Source organism: Embiotoca jacksoni, unplaced genomic scaffold, assembly GCF_022577435.1.
Source record: "Embiotoca jacksoni isolate LCO1_2020_lvr unplaced genomic scaffold, fEmbJac1.0.p SCAF_19, whole genome shotgun sequence".
Taxonomy (NCBI): domain Eukaryota; kingdom Metazoa; phylum Chordata; class Actinopteri; family Embiotocidae; genus Embiotoca; species Embiotoca jacksoni.
In genome coordinates this window covers 6,527,774-6,545,195 of record NW_027185329.1, presented here as the reverse complement: position 1 = coordinate 6,545,195, position 17,422 = coordinate 6,527,774, and the positions used below count along the sequence as shown (strand labels likewise).

At 39.6% G+C, this 17,422-nt stretch overlaps 1 protein-coding gene across 1 annotated transcript; it reads right to left on the bottom strand.

The window, feature by feature from the left end:
• Positions 1-4,868: 4,868 nt before the first annotated feature.
• Positions 4,869-6,514, bottom strand: pdcb (phosducin b). The gene is made up of 3 exons (XM_069153208.1): positions 6,463-6,514; positions 5,787-5,935; positions 4,869-5,423 (listed from the first exon to the last, which is right to left on the bottom strand). The coding sequence occupies exons 1-3, from the start codon at positions 6,506-6,508 to the stop codon at positions 4,908-4,910; spliced, it is 711 nt and encodes a 236-aa protein (XP_069009309.1). The 5' UTR covers positions 6,509-6,514; the 3' UTR covers positions 4,869-4,907.
• Positions 6,515-17,422: the final 10,908 nt, after the last annotated feature.

Below are 17,422 nucleotides of genomic sequence, written 5' to 3'. Positions count from 1 at the left end.
GGCTTCCTCCCATCATCCAAAAACATGCACCTCAGGTCAGGTTACCTGGCGCCGCGCTAGTGGCAGCCTGCTGCAGCATCTCCCCCCTGAGAGCCCCCCTGCTGTAGTGAAGAAATTTCCCCTCGGGGATTAATAAAGTGTATAAAATTAAAAAAAAAAAATTAAAAAAAAATTTGCACTGTAATTTATTCTCCTTTATTACTCAATCTCATTCTCTTACACCTCTCCTCTTCCCCTTCTTTCTGTCATCTTTTAACAGTTTGCTCACTCTGTTTGAGTAACAACAATAGTGCTCTGAGTAAGACTGTATCAATATAGTGGCTGCATTTTATCCCACTGTATTACACATGACTGAAAAGTAGTTGTTTGTTTATATAAAATATACACCAGTTTAATCTCATCGGGCGCAAGTGAGTCAACCAATGACATTTACGTCATTACTTCAACAATAAGATAATAAATGAGCATCTTAACAATATGTAAACAACCTAAATAGAAGTGGGCTTTCATTTATGTTGACAGCCAGTGACCACATTTCATAGTTATGTCATCTACCCTACGTCCGCTGTCCATATTTGTTCAAGCGCGCCTCAAACCAGGTGTCCACTGCCGTGTCATGACTTCACCTCGTTCAAATAGTTTTTTATGTGGGTGAACTGTAGCGCGACAGCTGAGCTTTCCAAGAGTCCAAACAGAAAAAGCAAAGAAGTTCTCCAATTAGCAAATCAGTATAAACAAAGAGGGAATCCAAATGTCAGAATGGGGGGTGGGATCAGGTTGGCAGTGCAGGGGTAAACATTGAGGTAAACATTTGTTTGAGCAGAGCAATGAGTCAAATGATGCTTTGAAACCTTTTCCAAGAGGAAAGTTTACTGAGTTATCTGGGTAACTTGGCTGAGTAAAACCTGGAATCTCCTCAAATCTGTAACATGCAAGAGTTGTGCAGGATTTTACTCAGCAAAGGATTTCAAATATATCAGGAAACCTGAATCATAGAGGAAGCCCATTCTAAAGTATCTACGTTCTACAGAAAATTGAGGCATAATAAGCCCTCTCACTTAGTAATCGTTTATTTTTTATCCTGAACTCACATGAGTCATCTTTTGTGCATCTTCGGCTCAGTTAACCATTATTCCTGTTGTAGAATGCAGGTACATACTGTACATACTTATGATGTGTGAGTGAAACGCACAGGGATATTCTTATGCAATAGCTCCAGCTAGTGTGAACTGTGCTAGAGGTGGCACACATACACTATCTCAAGAGTGAAAATGGGATGTTTTGGTTAGTCGGCTGCCCTCTCACGTACTTTGGTCTAGGTCAGCAGCAACTAGTCTGGCTGACATGTTTGGGCACCTCGGGAAAATCTCTCTCTGCTCAAAAAGCTCTTGTGGGAAGTATCAAAAAGGTTTTGATAAATCTTTGACACGCTACTGTATGAAAGTGAAGCATTACTAGCCAGAGGCTACACAAGTCATGCCAAATGTGGTCCAGTTTAATCACAAACACATGTATATCCTCAGAGAAATATGTGTTAGCGTGTCATACTTCAGTAGCTCTTGCTTTTAGAATAATTAGAAGTCAAGAGCTCCTTTGCAGGCAATATGTCAGAGATTACTGAAATGTTCTTACATGAAGCCACATAAAAGTAGACACTTTGGACTGCATTCAGGGTTGCTTTTCCAAAAGTGAATTCTGTTAAAGAGATGCCAAATAACGCTGAAATACTGGGTGTAATTGCCTCATCTAGTAGGCAGGTTAACAGTGAGATTAGGTCGACTTTAATCCTTTCTCTTGTCTTTGAACATAAAAAGTTGTAAAAGCACTGTCCAAGATACAATCTTAATCCTGCAAGAGGAATGACCTGAACAAGTACATGTAGACAATAAAACCAATCTGATACCTTAAACCCACAAAAAAATCTAAATGCATAGAAAAAAGGAAGGAAGGTTTTTAGTCTGCTTTTAAACAACAACATTCTTTGATTGTCCATAGTGATGCAAGAACCAATTGGCAGTGCATCAAGAAGGAACAATGGAGGGAGGATCTTTCTTGAGAAGAGGAACTAAACATTATATCTCATTTGTTTATCTTCTGAACTGTAGTAGTTGTCAAGAATGTTGTCCATTTTTTTAGGTGATAGTTTTATTCAGCCCTCTGACATCCCCTCCCCTATCAATTATTGATGAAGCCATACATGCTGCTGTCCGATATTATGACTACTCTATGTGAAGCAAAGTAAAGGGGAGGCTGCATTGCTGTGATTTTTAATTAAAGGAGACATTTAAGGGGCAAGCAGAAAGCTAATTAAACAGCTACTGTCTGGACTTCTTGGCAAACTTAAAAATTGTCACATTTTAAACAGGCTCTATTTTGTTACTCCAAAAACCTACACATACTTTCTATAAGAGAGAATTATGAAGAGCAAATGATTTGCCTTCAGAACAAACCTCTGTTTCCTACTGCAGCAGGGAATGTGTTTGTGTGGTAACGTTTTTGGCAGTTTCCACAGTCGCTATGAAGCATCTCAATTTAATTTACTGCGTATCAAATTGTGGGCTAGTATTGAGAGTCTTTACCTAACAATCTTAACCAGCTTTTATGTTGTGGTTTTGGCATGCCTGGAGCTTACTGGGGTCACGGGAGAGTCAAGCCTTCAAGACAAATGAGGTTATCCAACATGTGACAGCCTGCTCCCACTGAAGATAGGAGACATGTCTTCTATAATGGTATGCAAGCCTGCATTTGTGTATTTTGTAACTTTCTTTCCTTAGTGCTTCTGTTTTGAATACACACTAATAGCATTTTTGCTAAACTGTTGTTAAAAGCATAGATGCAGGTAAGTCTGCGTTAGATGCAGAGAGAAATATTCCTAAAGAAAGTGAATTCATAAGCTCTATATTCAGACAATGGTTTTGAGAGTATTTCTATCAAACCACATCATCTATATAAATTGCATGTACATGATGACGGATGTCAGGTAAGGACACTCCTGGAGTCGAGACTCTGATGGCGGGAGTGCGCAGAAGACACTGAAATGGTAGTGTCATTCTTGGCTGAATCTCCTGAGACAGTCTGAAGATAAAGGTGATAACAGGGTGGTGGTGATTGAGGAGAAGGTAAGTTTTGCAAAGTTCACTCTGCAAGAAGGAATCATAGATTCAAGACATTTTGCTGCTTTCTTTCTTGCCCAGAGTTATACAAGAAGACTGGCACCACTCAAAAAGCAGTCATTTAGCTTAACAGAGATCATTAAAAAATGACAATATCTTCAAACCTAACTGAACCATACATTTTTCTAAAGTGATTTTATAAAATTCATTTTTAAAACTAACTAAAATAATATTTAGTTTCCATGCAGTTTGAGGGGGGAAGTGTTGTTTTCTGTTGAAGCAATGTAATGTCGCAAATGTCACAAATGTTCTGTGTTCTGAAATGAAAACTGTTATGGTGGCTAAAGCTTCTAAGTATCAAAATTTGGTACCGAATAACATAAAACATTTTGACAGTCGATACTATTGAAGCATTTGGTAGGTGCCATGAAAGTATTGAAATTAGGTGCCCAACACAAGCAATATTACACATGGAGAAGGGGGAAGGGGTGGCTCGGTCTAAAGGTTAGAAAAATCAATCTACCAGCATCTCTTAAACTCACAAATTAAATAGCATTTAATAACAATTGTAACCAAGGTAACAGCAGGTTAACTAGCCACTGTAAAAACTGTTGATTATGTAAGGTACAAAAGGTAGAACTAAATTTGATCCAGAAAGGAAAAGTTGTACACTATTTTAGCAACTTCTCGGCCTCAGTGGTGGGTGTTGTCACTGCGAGGTTGCCAGGCAACCAACGGAAAGTCTATCTTACATGTCAATAAAATGCAACATAAAATTTTACTATTTTATTATGAATATTATCAACAACATTATGTTTTATCATATTACAGTCCACATTATAAATAGTATCATTCCCTGTTCAAATTCATTGATGATGGTAACGGTGTGCTGAGTCAAGGACTTGCTGAATCATATCCCTCAAGAAAAAGAAGGCTTACGGTTTACTTTCTGTTTATTTCCATGACTCTCTCTCACAGAAAGAAATACACAGACATTAAATAAAATTTCTGTTTACATAAGATCAATTAAAATGAGGTTCTTAAATGTTTGTTTTTTCCAAACAAAATACTCACCACTTACCACATTGGCTAAAGAAGCAATGTTAGGTAATGTTGGAACAATGTTTACATAATGATGTTTCCACATCTAGAGTGCTTTGGCTTCTCAAGTCTAAGAGCTGCTGCTCAATTCAACTTTTTAAAAGTTACTTTTTTTGTTAATTTTGACAACATTACAGAGACATCAAATAAACTAAATTCGGGGATGCCACCTTCTACGAGCCCTGGCCTCTTTTTTTTGGTATAAATTGTGCACAGATAATACCAATTAAATGCCACAAAAACATGCCATGAAGTAAAATTTTAAGTACATTTAATTTAATAATTTAAAGCACATACAGCATGTACTATTGTCTAATCTTACAAAATAAAACATTGCAATTATAGCTATAGTTAGCTAGTTTGGGCTTTTTTTCAGGGTGGTTGTAAGGGGGGGGGGGGGTTTGTGCTATATTTATGTATATCTTTATAAATAAACACTGCTTATCCTCAGTTTACTGTCCCTCACACTCATAGTCAGCAGCACACATTTCTGGGACACTAAAGTTTCTTCAACAACTGAATGGAAAACTTCTCTCATAGAGAACAATCGTCAAACACTAGTGGAGACGGTACGGTTTACCTATTTGCCAAAGACCAAAAGAATACCTTGTCTTATTTTACAAATTGTGTTTCTTAGATCTCTTTGCAGCCCCTTTACACTGCTTCTTTTCCTCTTCAGCAGCCAAACTCTGTTTACTCTACATCATTTTCTTCTTCATCCTCCAATCCAGGCAGCTCTTTCTCAGGCAGCAGGCCATAGCTGTTGAGGAAGGCCTCCACGTCGGTAGCAAAGAACTCCTCATTTAGATGCTGTGTGCAGGCTAGGAAGTTCCCAAGTAGCTCTCCAGCCTTGTACACCAGCAGTGTAGGTAAAAATTCATCCGAAAAACGCTCGGCGGCTCCAGACGACACAGCATCAATCCTGCAGAACTTTACGGAGGGGTACTCAGTGGCCAGGCAGTCAAGGCAGCTGTTGAGCTCCTCACAACCTTTGATCCCAGCCTTGTAGATGTGCACAACCACCACTGTGCTGTGATGCTCCTTCTCGATGACTTCCAGGAAAGCCTCTCCACTATCCAGGTCATGCACACCTCCGAACTTGGGCCCAAAGCTGAGCTTGTCATGCATCTCTTGCATGCACTGCTTTCTGTACTTCTTTAGACATCCTTCATCCTCCTCTTTGAGCAATTCGTACTCTTGGACACTCATCTGAGAAAATCATATTCAAACAATAGTTACAATTACATATTGCTTTAGAATTGCAACAATTGCAATTGTTACGAGTTTTGAGACCAGGACTTGTTAATGTTCAGGGTTATCAGTAGATACATCCATTTGCTCATTAAGGTGAATTTCTTATAATCACTTCAAGAAGCTCTCACTGCCAACTGACTTATTTTTTGCATTTATCTATACTTCTACAGTCATTTCACAAAGATACAGTTGTTTCGTAATGCACCGTGTCCAAAGATTACAATCAAACATGTAAGGCATTTGCTGTCCATCAAAGCAAATGCCTGCTGAGTTCTTTTTGCACTGGGTTAGCACTATACTGCAGGTACTGGGTTGTACCTTGCGGTTAAGGTTTGCTCTGGAGTCATCTTTTTGCCTGCTCGGGGATGACATCTGTCTCAGCAGTTCCTTTTTGGCATGAGGTAAGTTCTCCTGGTCCATACTTTCCAACTTGTACCTCCTCCAGTCATTGATGACTCCTTTTGGACCTGTGGAGAAAGCAAATAGCAGTCAGTACCTGAAGGGTAATGACTGAGGTCTTTCCTCAACTGTTTACTAACACAGCCTGGTGGGGCCAAAACAGAAGGGACAGGATTCATAGTGCAGCGGGAGTAACTTTGGTTTTAAGAAGCAGAAGTTTTGAACTCTTAATTAAACAGATATAGTGAATATTATATGTAGGATTTTCAGTTGAATGACTGATTTACGCCTTTGTGAAGTAACAGTGTGAATCATTGTTTGGTAATGTATCCAGTTTTAATTTGGGGATTATTTTAACCTTGCTGGAAGAGCACGAATGACCCAAAGAGTGTCTGCTGACGCTCTACAGATCTGTACTCTACTCTGCTTTGTTTTGCCTTTTGGACCAATTTCTTTGTGAAAAGTTTGCTTGAACCTCATAATAACACCATTTAATAATGACAAGTTATTGAAATTTGTGTTTAAATATGAAGACTCATCTGACCCATAAGCACACAGACTCAGTGTGATATTTGGAAGCAGTGTGTCTACTCACCTGTGTGGGTCGCGGTCTCTTCCAAATCCAAAAGTTTGTCAGACATTATACTGCTTAGCTATCTGTAAAACAAAAAATAAGAATAATCTCCTTTACGGGGTTTTTGATGTTTTTTTTTACTTCAAACGATTGTAAAGCTAAAGAGTTAAAATCTTTGTACTGTGGCCTACTAAACACCAAGTGAGATCCATGTAATATAATTAAATTAATGCAGTCTAAGAGGATTACCAAACTGCACTGGATCTGTGTTACTTGCTGTTAGCCTTTGAAGCAACTGTTTCAAGAATTAACAGATGGAGCTGACAACTAAAATCATGAAACCATGAAGAAAAAATAAAACACAACTGGTGCATTTATTTATACATTAAAAGAAGAAAGTTTTAATTAAATTAATATAAAGTAAAGTCAAATTCTTTAAAGTGCAGATGTACAGTTAGTGCAAAAATACATTTGTAGTCCCTTTTCACTATCTTTCGGGCTTCACAGTGCTTTATAATATTTGTGGTGTCATTGTTCAAACAACTGGATAATGTGACGTGTGCAGAGCCAATATCTGATTGGATCAACTGACCTTATCCTTCGTGTTTCAATTAGTGTTGTCCCCCTCCCCACCCGCAGTCTCAACGCTGATCTGCTCTAATGATCTTTGTGGCCACCTTTCTAAATCCCTATTCACAAGTGGAGATTTTCCATGCTAAATTTAAGCATGAGCAAAGGAAGCCATGGATAAATGTTTCAGCTCTGTGTCTGCATTTGTGTAAGCAAGAGATAGACAATAAAGTCTTGTAAACAGCTGACTTCCAATTTGACACAGACCCATGACTAAATTCAGTAGCAAACGAAAGAATTCTTTGTTTAGTGTAGAAGCCTTAACTTTGACAAAAGAAAATAATTTAACACAAATTTGTAAAACCTCTCTATTCAATATGTTGTAATGTTGCGTAAATGGTAAATTATCTCTTGGAAAAATCAAGATGGCCCCCAAAATCAGAGCTGAATGTATGTAAAACCATATAGACCCCATCACTTATCTTTTAATATATCAATTTAAATCCAAACTTCACCTTTCTACAAACATTTTAGCTAGTTTTATTTGATCATTAATAGAAGTTTTCTTACCTCCCACAGTCACTGTAGAGTCCTCCTGTTGTGTCAGTAGTTAACCTTGCACTGGTCTACACTCGATCCCGTCACTGAGCTGGTTGGTGTGTTTGTGTGTGCATGCATGTGTCTTTTTCAGCCAATGAGCTTGGTCTAATGGAGATTTCAAAAAAGACCCTATAGACCAAACAGAAATAGAGCATAGATCCTAAGAGGATTTCACTTCAGGAATTAAAAGCCTCTACTTGTTAAAGGCCTGACTGCGCACAGTGAAGAGAGAGGACGATAAAGACAGAGAAAGAGAGAGAGAACTAAGCACTTATTTTTATTTTTTGACTTTGCAGTTTCTTTTTTTTTTTTAACCAGAAATAAAATATATCACTTGATCAGGCAGTTTATAAGAGCTTTTCCTATTCAAGAGGAATACAGAAGAGCTACTGTCCTGCATTTCACAATTACAAACAGCACATTAAGAGTTAACATAAGCAAGAGCACCATATCCCCGAAATGAACTTTCAAATAAAGTGATCTTGTCTGGCATTCAAAGTTCTCCCAGGCATAGAGCTTCACACGAAATGAACACATGATGGGAATCTTTCAAAATACAAAACACCTCTAGCTATGGGTGGGGAGTTATCTACTGATGCTTTATCATATGCTTCTTGATTATTTTCAACACAAAAATCCCACTGTAGTCTCTTCTCACTTCTTAAAGCAGGGTTTTCCTTTTGTGTTTTCTCACAAGTAGCTCCATAGTTAAGACTTATGCTTTTTTATGTTTACAAAGATTTAAAAATCTTGTTGTGAGAATAAAAAAAATACCAATGCATTTTAAAAAAGAAAGATAAGAAATAGAAATATCTGTACATCTAGTTATGTTTTACTATACTGTATGTTTCCACATGCTACCATGCCGCATGTCTCACTCTAAACTCTCCTGGAGCTCAGTATTGAATCACTGCAGTGCAAATAGGAAGACCAACTGCTCTCCACACCCACACAATATTTTCTGAAGCCTTGTTTGACTTCTATCCTTCATCTCTGTGTCTGTGTCCCGTATTTATTGGCTTAAAGGATTACTGGACTTTTTTATTCAGGCACACAGAGTCAGGTGGGGCTTTATTAGTGTCAGTCACTTAATAAGCATAAGTTGCTTAAAATGGAATTCAGCCAATTATTTTGCACCTTTTGTTCTAAAACTCTGTCAGCAACAGTTTATAATTCTAATTTTAGCCTCGCTTTCTTTCTATCTATCTGTCTGTCTGTCTGTCTGTCTGTCCGTCCGTCCATCCGCCCTGTTGATGGGCAACATATCTCAGGCAGAAGAAACCTCTCTTTACACAAGAAGGAATGCAAAGAAATACCAAATCGTTTATTTATGACCAAAGGAATTATCTCATGCTATAAGATTAATAAATGTATTAATTTTTTGATAAATTGTTTACCGGTACACAAATCATTTAATTTCCCAATAAAGGGCTTTTTTTTTTCTTATTTAACTATGAAAATACATAAGGTTGAACGCGTGATCTGAAGATAAATGACTGTCTACATTTGAATACGTCCAAAGCAGAGGACGGAGGTAAATAGAGACAAAAATCCAGTACTCCACACAGGCTTACATTAGTAACGGATTACGGCTCAGAGCAATAATTCCAAGTAGAGGAAATGTAGTTTACGTGAAGTAGCTGAATGCTTGCATTAGAGAGCCATTTCAGTGTCTGTGAGAGCAGAGGACTGTCTATCAGTGCCCAATTCAGAGTCTCTCTCTTACATGATCACAGATCATTCCATCTCTTTCCTTGGCTTGATAACAGTGACTCCAGGTCAGGTCTTTTGCACCTTTTAAACACCAGAGGTCACCCTTCAGCCTGCAATATTTGGATTACAAATGTACAAAGGCCTTGGATAATAATGAAAGTCTTTTATGAAGCTTTTTAAGTTGATGATCTTGTACACAGAGGTCCATCCATTCCATGCTCCTGATCGGGATATCTCAGGAACACCTTGAGGGATGAACCTCAAAGATGAACTGAATGGTCAGAGGTCAACAGTCACTGTGACCTTAGAGCATAAGTCAAGAATTCATACATTAATTATGACAAAATGTTACACAATTATCAAGAAGGATAAAATGAAGAATGGATAGCATTTTATGCAAAAAAGAGGTCAAAGATCAATTTAGCTGAGACATAATATTCTGCAAAATAATTTTCTGGCCATTATTCAACACCATAACTCAGGAACAGAAGGGGAGATTATGACTGTATTTCAAAACTAGTCTGTGAGGCTGAAGATTTGCATAATTCATCCACAATTACAAGTGTTTGCAGCTTCTTTGCAGCAACATCCATATTTGAAGCATTGTCTACCATCATGGTTACAACTTCGTGTTCTATCAGACTCAGCTTTGTTTGCCAAGCATTTGAACACATTTGTCCTCATAACATATTGTATTATATGAGTCTGGACAAACATGGATTGGAACTCCATCTTAACTGGTTGGCAGAGAAGTACAACCGCGAGATGACATTCAAATGTTTTCCTCTTTTTTTTCTACATTTTCTTACATTTTTGCTCTGTCCTATTTTATAAACAGTACTTTACTATACCATTAGTTCTTCATAAAAAAAAATTGAACGTAAAAAAGAAAAGAGTTTTATTCACAACATGCTGCTGAATACAACTAAGCTCCACTGTTGAACTCAGAGACCTCCTGATTCCGTATGTCCTTATGACTCAGGAACACCAGTATGTCTTTGTTTGGTTGCTAAATATACATTTACACCTACCAGCATGTTTCCTTCCCATGGGGGCTGGAGAGCACAGAAACTGATAGTAAAGTAAAAAAAAAAATAAAAAAAAACATGGTAACCAAACTAAATCGCACATAATGCCTTGAAAAAAAAAGATATTAGGGGCCACACTGATTGCAGATAAGTGTGTGTGCATCATCTCCCATATAATTAGAAGCACAGGGTGGATTTTGTTATATGAACCATGTGCTCTATGATGTCATTGTATATGGAACTTAAAATATAGAGTTACTTCCTCTGTTAGTGTTTTTTTATACTATTATGCTGAGGTTTCTGAACATTCCGACTTTCTTTATTAAGCGTTGAGTCACAGAGATGAACGTCAACATTCAGATGTTGAATGTAAATTACCAGCATGACTATGTTCCTTGTGTGAATATGCCATACGTGTGTCAAAGAGTTTTAGTATCTCCCCCACATGCTATACTGTAAGTACACATCCTTTTTTTTCTCATGCTTTTTGGGTGACTCAGACACGTGTGCATTCTTCAGAAAAGCTGGGAGCAGCTCAATTAAGCAATAGCCTTCCTTGAGTGTTGATCATTGACTTAATAGGGTTAACCAGCAGAAATCACAAGTAAGGCGGCCTTTTGTCAAACATCCGCCATGAAGAAAACAGGGTCATTTGGTTGTTAAAGGAGAAGTTTTATTCTAGCATCAAGTTCCACATAAGGTGAACAGAGTAAAAAAAAATGGTAATACCGAAAGAGGATACAACTGCTGTTTCCTATGAAAAACTAACTCCAGAAGTACCTTATATTCATCTTGACAATAACTCCTGACAAATGCATAAAGAGTAATCTCTTGAAAGAGAATTTCTTTGCCGCTCTCACTAAAACCACATGCACAACACCTCCGTGACAAAAAAACCCGATGAGTTAGAGCCTGGTCTTTTGAGCCGTAAAAAGGAAAACATGAATGGTTCTGTAGCTTTCCTCTGGCCAGGCTCAGACCTAGATGTGGTTTAATCATTATTACAAACAGAAATCAAATCTTCCAATATTATAACAGCTGTGGGATATTATGAGGCTGTCTGAAAGTCCAGCCTTGCATTACTTGACTCAGGAGAATTAATTTCCTGTTCAGCATGAACTGGCATTGAGGAAGACCTTTCACTGTCTCATTGCAATTGCATCACTTCCAACAGTTATGATTTTTTTTTTTAAATGATGTTGAGGCAACAAACATACATGATGCTGGAAGTGTCCGTCACGGGATTCCTATCTCCTACTCTGCACTCAGAGGCTTATTTTTTTCTGTTTTATATTTTTCCGACAACACATTAAAGGCCAAATAGGCGAATGGAGAGCTCCTCTTTCAAACTTGGATAGTTCCACGTCGACCTAATTTTCAAAAACTGCAGACCAATGGGCAGAACTTCTAAATTCTCTGTCTCCACAGATTATTTTCTGTAAATTCCTCACATTATTACTTTGGCAAATTCATTTTTGTCTAAATTGTGATGACTCAATTCTCTGACATCTCGCAAACCAAACAATTAATCCACAAAATAATCCACAGATAAACCATTACCATATGAGACATTAAGAACAACACATCTTCTTTATATTTGACATTGGGCTTAAAACTTTCCTATTTGATAAATGTTATTGTTAGGGCTGGCTCAGGTAACCCTGGCTTCCTGTGATGCACTGAGCAACTCTCTCTTGCAATTGCATGCCATTATTGCATTTTGTTTTATCACTTCTTTAACACTAATGTTTTAATGTGGTTGTCTTGAACTTTTCTTATTTTTATCGCCTGCTGTATGTTCTGGTATACTGTATGTATTCTTTGTAATTGTGTATATTGGGGTCATGTTGTTTGATTAGTCTGTGCTTTAAAGAAAGTGATTGATTGATTGATTGATTGATTGATTGATTGATTAGGGTTCTCAAACATAAATTTCAGTGGGATCCGTGTATTTAAAAATCTAATGATTTTTTGTCACAATTGTTATGCAGGCCTGAAAACATCTTTCTTCACAAAACAGTGTACCAATTCCCATAAAACATGTTGTCTCCAGTTTTATTTAGCTGGTATTTCTTTGTAACAAAGCAGTTTACGTAAATACCATGAAGACCATCCTAAATTATTTCTTTGGACCCTGAGGATTTAGGTAGTCATTTGTCGGAAGATCAGTCACTGCTGAATTTCTTTTTAAGTATTAGTTTTCAATGTTGCGCCACAAATAAAAAAACATTGTCCTCCTGCATTGAACTACAATGGTGGGAAACATCTGAGAAATTTCAAAAGAAGTAACACCAAAACGGTCTGCATGACTAGAGATAACTGAGAAAATATGTGTGAATCAATCCTGTAAAGCTTTGATGAACTGGATGAACCCAACATTTTTGTACCACTTCATATTTTCACTGCCTTCACTTACAGTAAAAGTAAATTGAATGTCTAAGGCGCTTAACTCTTCGAAGCAAACAGATGGGAATTGTGATGAAGCGAGGATAGACTGAGAACAGGATAAACTGATACAGTAAATGGAAACACAAAAAAGGATGTTTTATTTGGTATGACTGTTATGTCTGTATGCATTTAGGTCTGCCACAGTGTCTGCACATTAACACTGGAAATGACTGGACACATGTTTGATGAGAAAATAGAAAAAATAATCTTAGTTTTTGTCAGTGATTCATCGTGGCCAAGTTTCTTTCCTAAATCTTTTCCTGCATGTGAAATGGCACAAATGTCTTGAAAACAAACAAAACAAAAGAAAACAGAAAGGCATTTTCATAAGAAATAAATGAAACAAAATCTGACATTTCTGACATTTGATAGATCAAATTATTGATGTAGAAATTAAGCAGTTTAATTAATAGTGAAAAACATCATTAGTTATCAACCATTAGAAGCCCCAGGAAGACGTCTGACACAATTTATCAGCTGAAAGAAAATCACAGATCTCCAGATCAGTACGAGGCACCCTCAGCCAATCTATTCATTCTTAATGTCTGTTCTTGTCTCTCTCTATGCAGTTCTGTCACTTTCTTGTCAAATCAGTTTTTCAAGGGTGGGTGAGACATGTTTTCAGTTGGTGTAAATCTCATCTCTGCTGTTGCTCACCATGCAATCAGGAGTCAGACACCTGTTCACATCCAAACCACTGATGTTTGTCTAATCAATAGAAACTATTCAGACTTAAATTCAGTAATTTTCCCTGGTCATCGTCTTCAAAGTCATCTCTGAGAAATAAGAGAAGGTCATATGACACAGGAAGATATGGTTTTCAGTGTTTGGGTTACTGGTTAAATGCATTCTCACGGCCCGTGATTCAATCTGTGTGCACTTGTGTCAGTTGGGCAACACCGATGCTGGTTTGTGTGTAATGCAGGGAGGAGGGGAGTGACGAGGCAGCAGTCACCCTCATCTTCTGTCCAACTGTAACTAACTTGCGACCCATTCATAAATATTAGTCAACCCTCAGCTATGTTGGCGAGTCTGTTTTCAACCGAGGGAGCCCCACTTCACTATTTCAGGGAAAAAGTGACGTACACTTTGAAAACAGTACAATATCTTGATTGTTATCCAACCTGCCACTGCCACTGGGAGGCGTTGCAGGAGCAGAGACAACAGAGCAGGAGACGGCTGCAATCACAGCACGTGTCTGTGAGGTGATGACCGGATGACTTACTGTTGTGTTTATTGGTCATTTGTCATTATGTGTCAAATTAATTGCATGATACAATGAAGTCATGCGAATTCCACGTCTCATCTGTTCAGTTCCTGGGTTCATCATTGAGAGGGGTCAGGTCAGAACAAATTCGGAGAAGGTCAAGACGGTGACTGAGTGGCCAGTTCCCTCAACCCGTAAACAGCTCCAGCAATTTTTGGGGTTCGCCAACTTCTACCGCAGATTCATCCGAGACTACAGCAAGACGGCTGCCCCCATAGTTTTCACATTAACTCCAGAAGCTGACCAGGTGATCCGTTTCCTTAAGGAACGTTTTGCCTCAGCATCCATCCTCATCCAACCCGACGATAGCCGTCTGTTCATTGTGAAGGTGGATGCCTCGGACACGGGTGTGGGGGCGGTGCTGTCCCAACGCTCTGGTTCAGACTCGAAGCTCCGTCCCTCCATCCCTTTCTTCTCTCGCCGACTCTCACCAGCAGAATGGAACTACGATATGGGAAACCAGGAGCTCTTGGCAGTCAAACGGGTAGTTTGGCGAAGTGGAGAAACTGGCCTCAACTCTCGCCAAGCCCTTTGGGCGTTGTTCTTTGCTCGTTTTAATTACACCATCACCTACCGCCTCGGTCATAAGAACACCAAACGCAATGCCCTTTCCGGTCAGTTTGCATCTAAACAACAAAGACTCTGTTCCCGACACCATAATCCCACCCTCCTGTGTGCCAGGGGCCCTCACCTGGGAAGTGGAATCCGCGTATGCCCTGCGCACCCAACCGAACCCTGGAGGTGGAACCCCCCACCATCACCTGGCTCGGTCGGACCTTTTGGTGGCGCTCCTTGGAGAATGATGCTCGCACCTAAGCAAGGCATCTCACACTCCCCCTGCTGGACTCCTGCAACCTCTACTGGTTCCTCATGGCCCATGGTACCACATTGCTCTGGACTTAGCACCGGATTTTCCCCGTCCGACAACAACACCGTGATCCTGACCATAGTGGACCGATTCTCAAAAGCCGCCCATTTCATTCCCTTACCAAAACTACCTCTGACCATGAGACCACCGACCTCCTGGTCCTCCATGTTTTCCGACTCTATGACATACCAGTGGCTATCGTCTCGGACCGTGGTCCCCAGTTCACCTGGCAGGTCTGGAAGGCCTTCTGTTTCTTCCGGCTTTGTGGAATATAGATCTGCTTAGTGCATATGAGGGCTCATATGTTGTATGATAATACAATATAATTTGGGTTGTCTTCCACCTAAAAGTCATGTATAGTGATGTATTCTTTGTTGGTTGGTGGAGGTGGGGGTTGTCTTCCTTCACCCCCTGGAATCCTCCAGACAGCCATCTGATAATGCCTCAAAGAACAACTGTATGTGACCCCATAGGTTGCAGACCTCCTACTGTGACCTTTTGGTTTGGCCAAGCAGTATCACTCACATTTACATACACAGCCTTTTGTCTACACCTTAAGATTGGTAGTGATGGTACGACCTATATGTAAGTAATATGATATATATATATATGTGTTGTATTGTTGTAAACATATCCTAGCACAGAAGCACAAAATACATACTGACTGTAAGCATTGTAGAACACATTGCTTATGCAGGAACTTATCACGTTGGGGTCACAGTGGGGTGCAACTCACTATCAGATCAAAAGGGGGATGTGGTTCAAACGGAGGACAGTGGAAAAGTACTGAGACAAACATACTATGCAAATGTTCCCGCCTCACTGTAGGTAACACCTCTTCCTATAGTATAAGTGTATGTGCCGGAAAGGGGGAAGTCAGAATCCAACAAAGAGACCTCAGGTTGATGTTGGGCTCTCCAAGATATCTTGTAAACTACGCTTAATAAAAATCAACTAAGACCGGTAAATGCCTAAAGACTGCTTCTATCAACGGACTCGGGGAAAACAATTGGGGACAACAATTTGAGATACAACAGCTTCCACCCACAGTCCAATGGACAGACTGAGCGCCTGAATTTAGGAGCTAGAGGCCATTCGCCGTTGTGTCTCTGCATCAAACCCATCATCATGGAGCTCCCTACTCCCGTGGGTGGAGTATGCCCACAATAGTCATAACTCCTGTGCCAACGGACTGTCACCTTTTGAAGCCACCCTAGGCTACCAACCCACCTTGTTTCCCTGCCAGGAGGCTGAAGTCGCGGCCCCATCCATGCAACGCAACCTTCACCGCTGCAGACGGATGTGGAGAATCACTTGGGCCGCCCTGCTTCATACATCAGACCAAAACAAGCGCGTGTCGGATCATCTCCGCACTCCTGCCCCTGTCTACCACCCTGGCCAACAGGTTTGGCTCTCCACCCGGCACATTCCCTTCCGCATAGAATCCAAGAAACATTCACCTCGCTACATCAGTCCATTCCCCGTTGTGGCGGTCATCAACCTGGTTGCCATCAAGCTGAAGCTCCCTGACTCTATGAGAATCCACTGAGCGTTTCATGTATCCCTCCTGAAGCCCGAGGACCTCTAGTCCTCTGAGCCCTCTGGACGAACCCCCTCCTCCCCCCCGGCTCATTGATGGCATATACTGAACATCTCTTGGATGTCCGCTGTCAAGGCGAACGATTATTGGCTTCCACCCATCCTGGACTTTTTATGTGTTTATGCACGTTCAGTTTGCTGTTTTTGAAAATTTCCACCAGAGAAAACATTCTTCAATTTAGTCCGAAACAGTTGCAAAACACTGAGGCCAAAACGAACAACCTCGGGCTCCTTGGATAAGAGACGCTGGGGAGAATTTAGAAATAGAGTAAGTCTAAAACGTTTTACTTCTCGTATCGCTGAACTTGTATCACCAAATCAACCCTGTCTTCCTGAAAGTGTCCACATAATACGAACTCATTGTCAGGATTTAAGTTGTGTGCTATCCTATGCTAGTCTTTGCTTACAATAATACTATATACAGTGGGTACGGAAAGTATTCAGACCCCTTTAAATTTTTCACTCTTTGTTTCATTGCAGCCATTTGCTAAAATCAAAAAAGTTCATTTTATTTCTCATTAATGTACACTCAACACCCCATCTTGACAGAAAAAAACAGAAATGTAGAAATTTGTGCAAATTTATTAAAAAAGAAAAACTGAAATATCACATGGTCATAAGTATTCAGACCCTTTGCTGTGACACTCATATTTAACTCACATGCTGTCCATTTCTTCTGATCCTCCTTGAGATGGTTCTACTCCTTCATTGGAGTCCAGCTGTGTTTAATTAAACTGATTGGACTTGATTAGGAAAGGCACACACCTGTCTATATAAGACCTTACAGCTCACAGTGCATGTCAGAGCAAATGAGAATCATGAGGTCGAAGGAACTGTCCAAGGAGCTCAGAGACAGAATTGTGGCAAGGCACAGATCTGGCCAAGGTT

Bases quoted from the DNA above. Each gene is read 5' to 3' on its own strand.
- pdcb (XM_069153208.1), bottom strand. From the start codon at position 6,508: ATGTCTGACAAACTTTTGGATTTGGAAGAGACCGCGACCCACACAG. The intron at 5,936-6,462 runs GTGAGTAGACAC...CTTTCTCCACAG, and splicing joins AGAGACCGCGACCCACACAG to GTCCAAAAGGAGTCATCAAT. The intron at 5,424-5,786 runs GTACAACCCAGT...TGATTTTCTCAG, and splicing joins GAGCAAACCTTAACCGCAAG to ATGAGTGTCCAAGAGTACGA.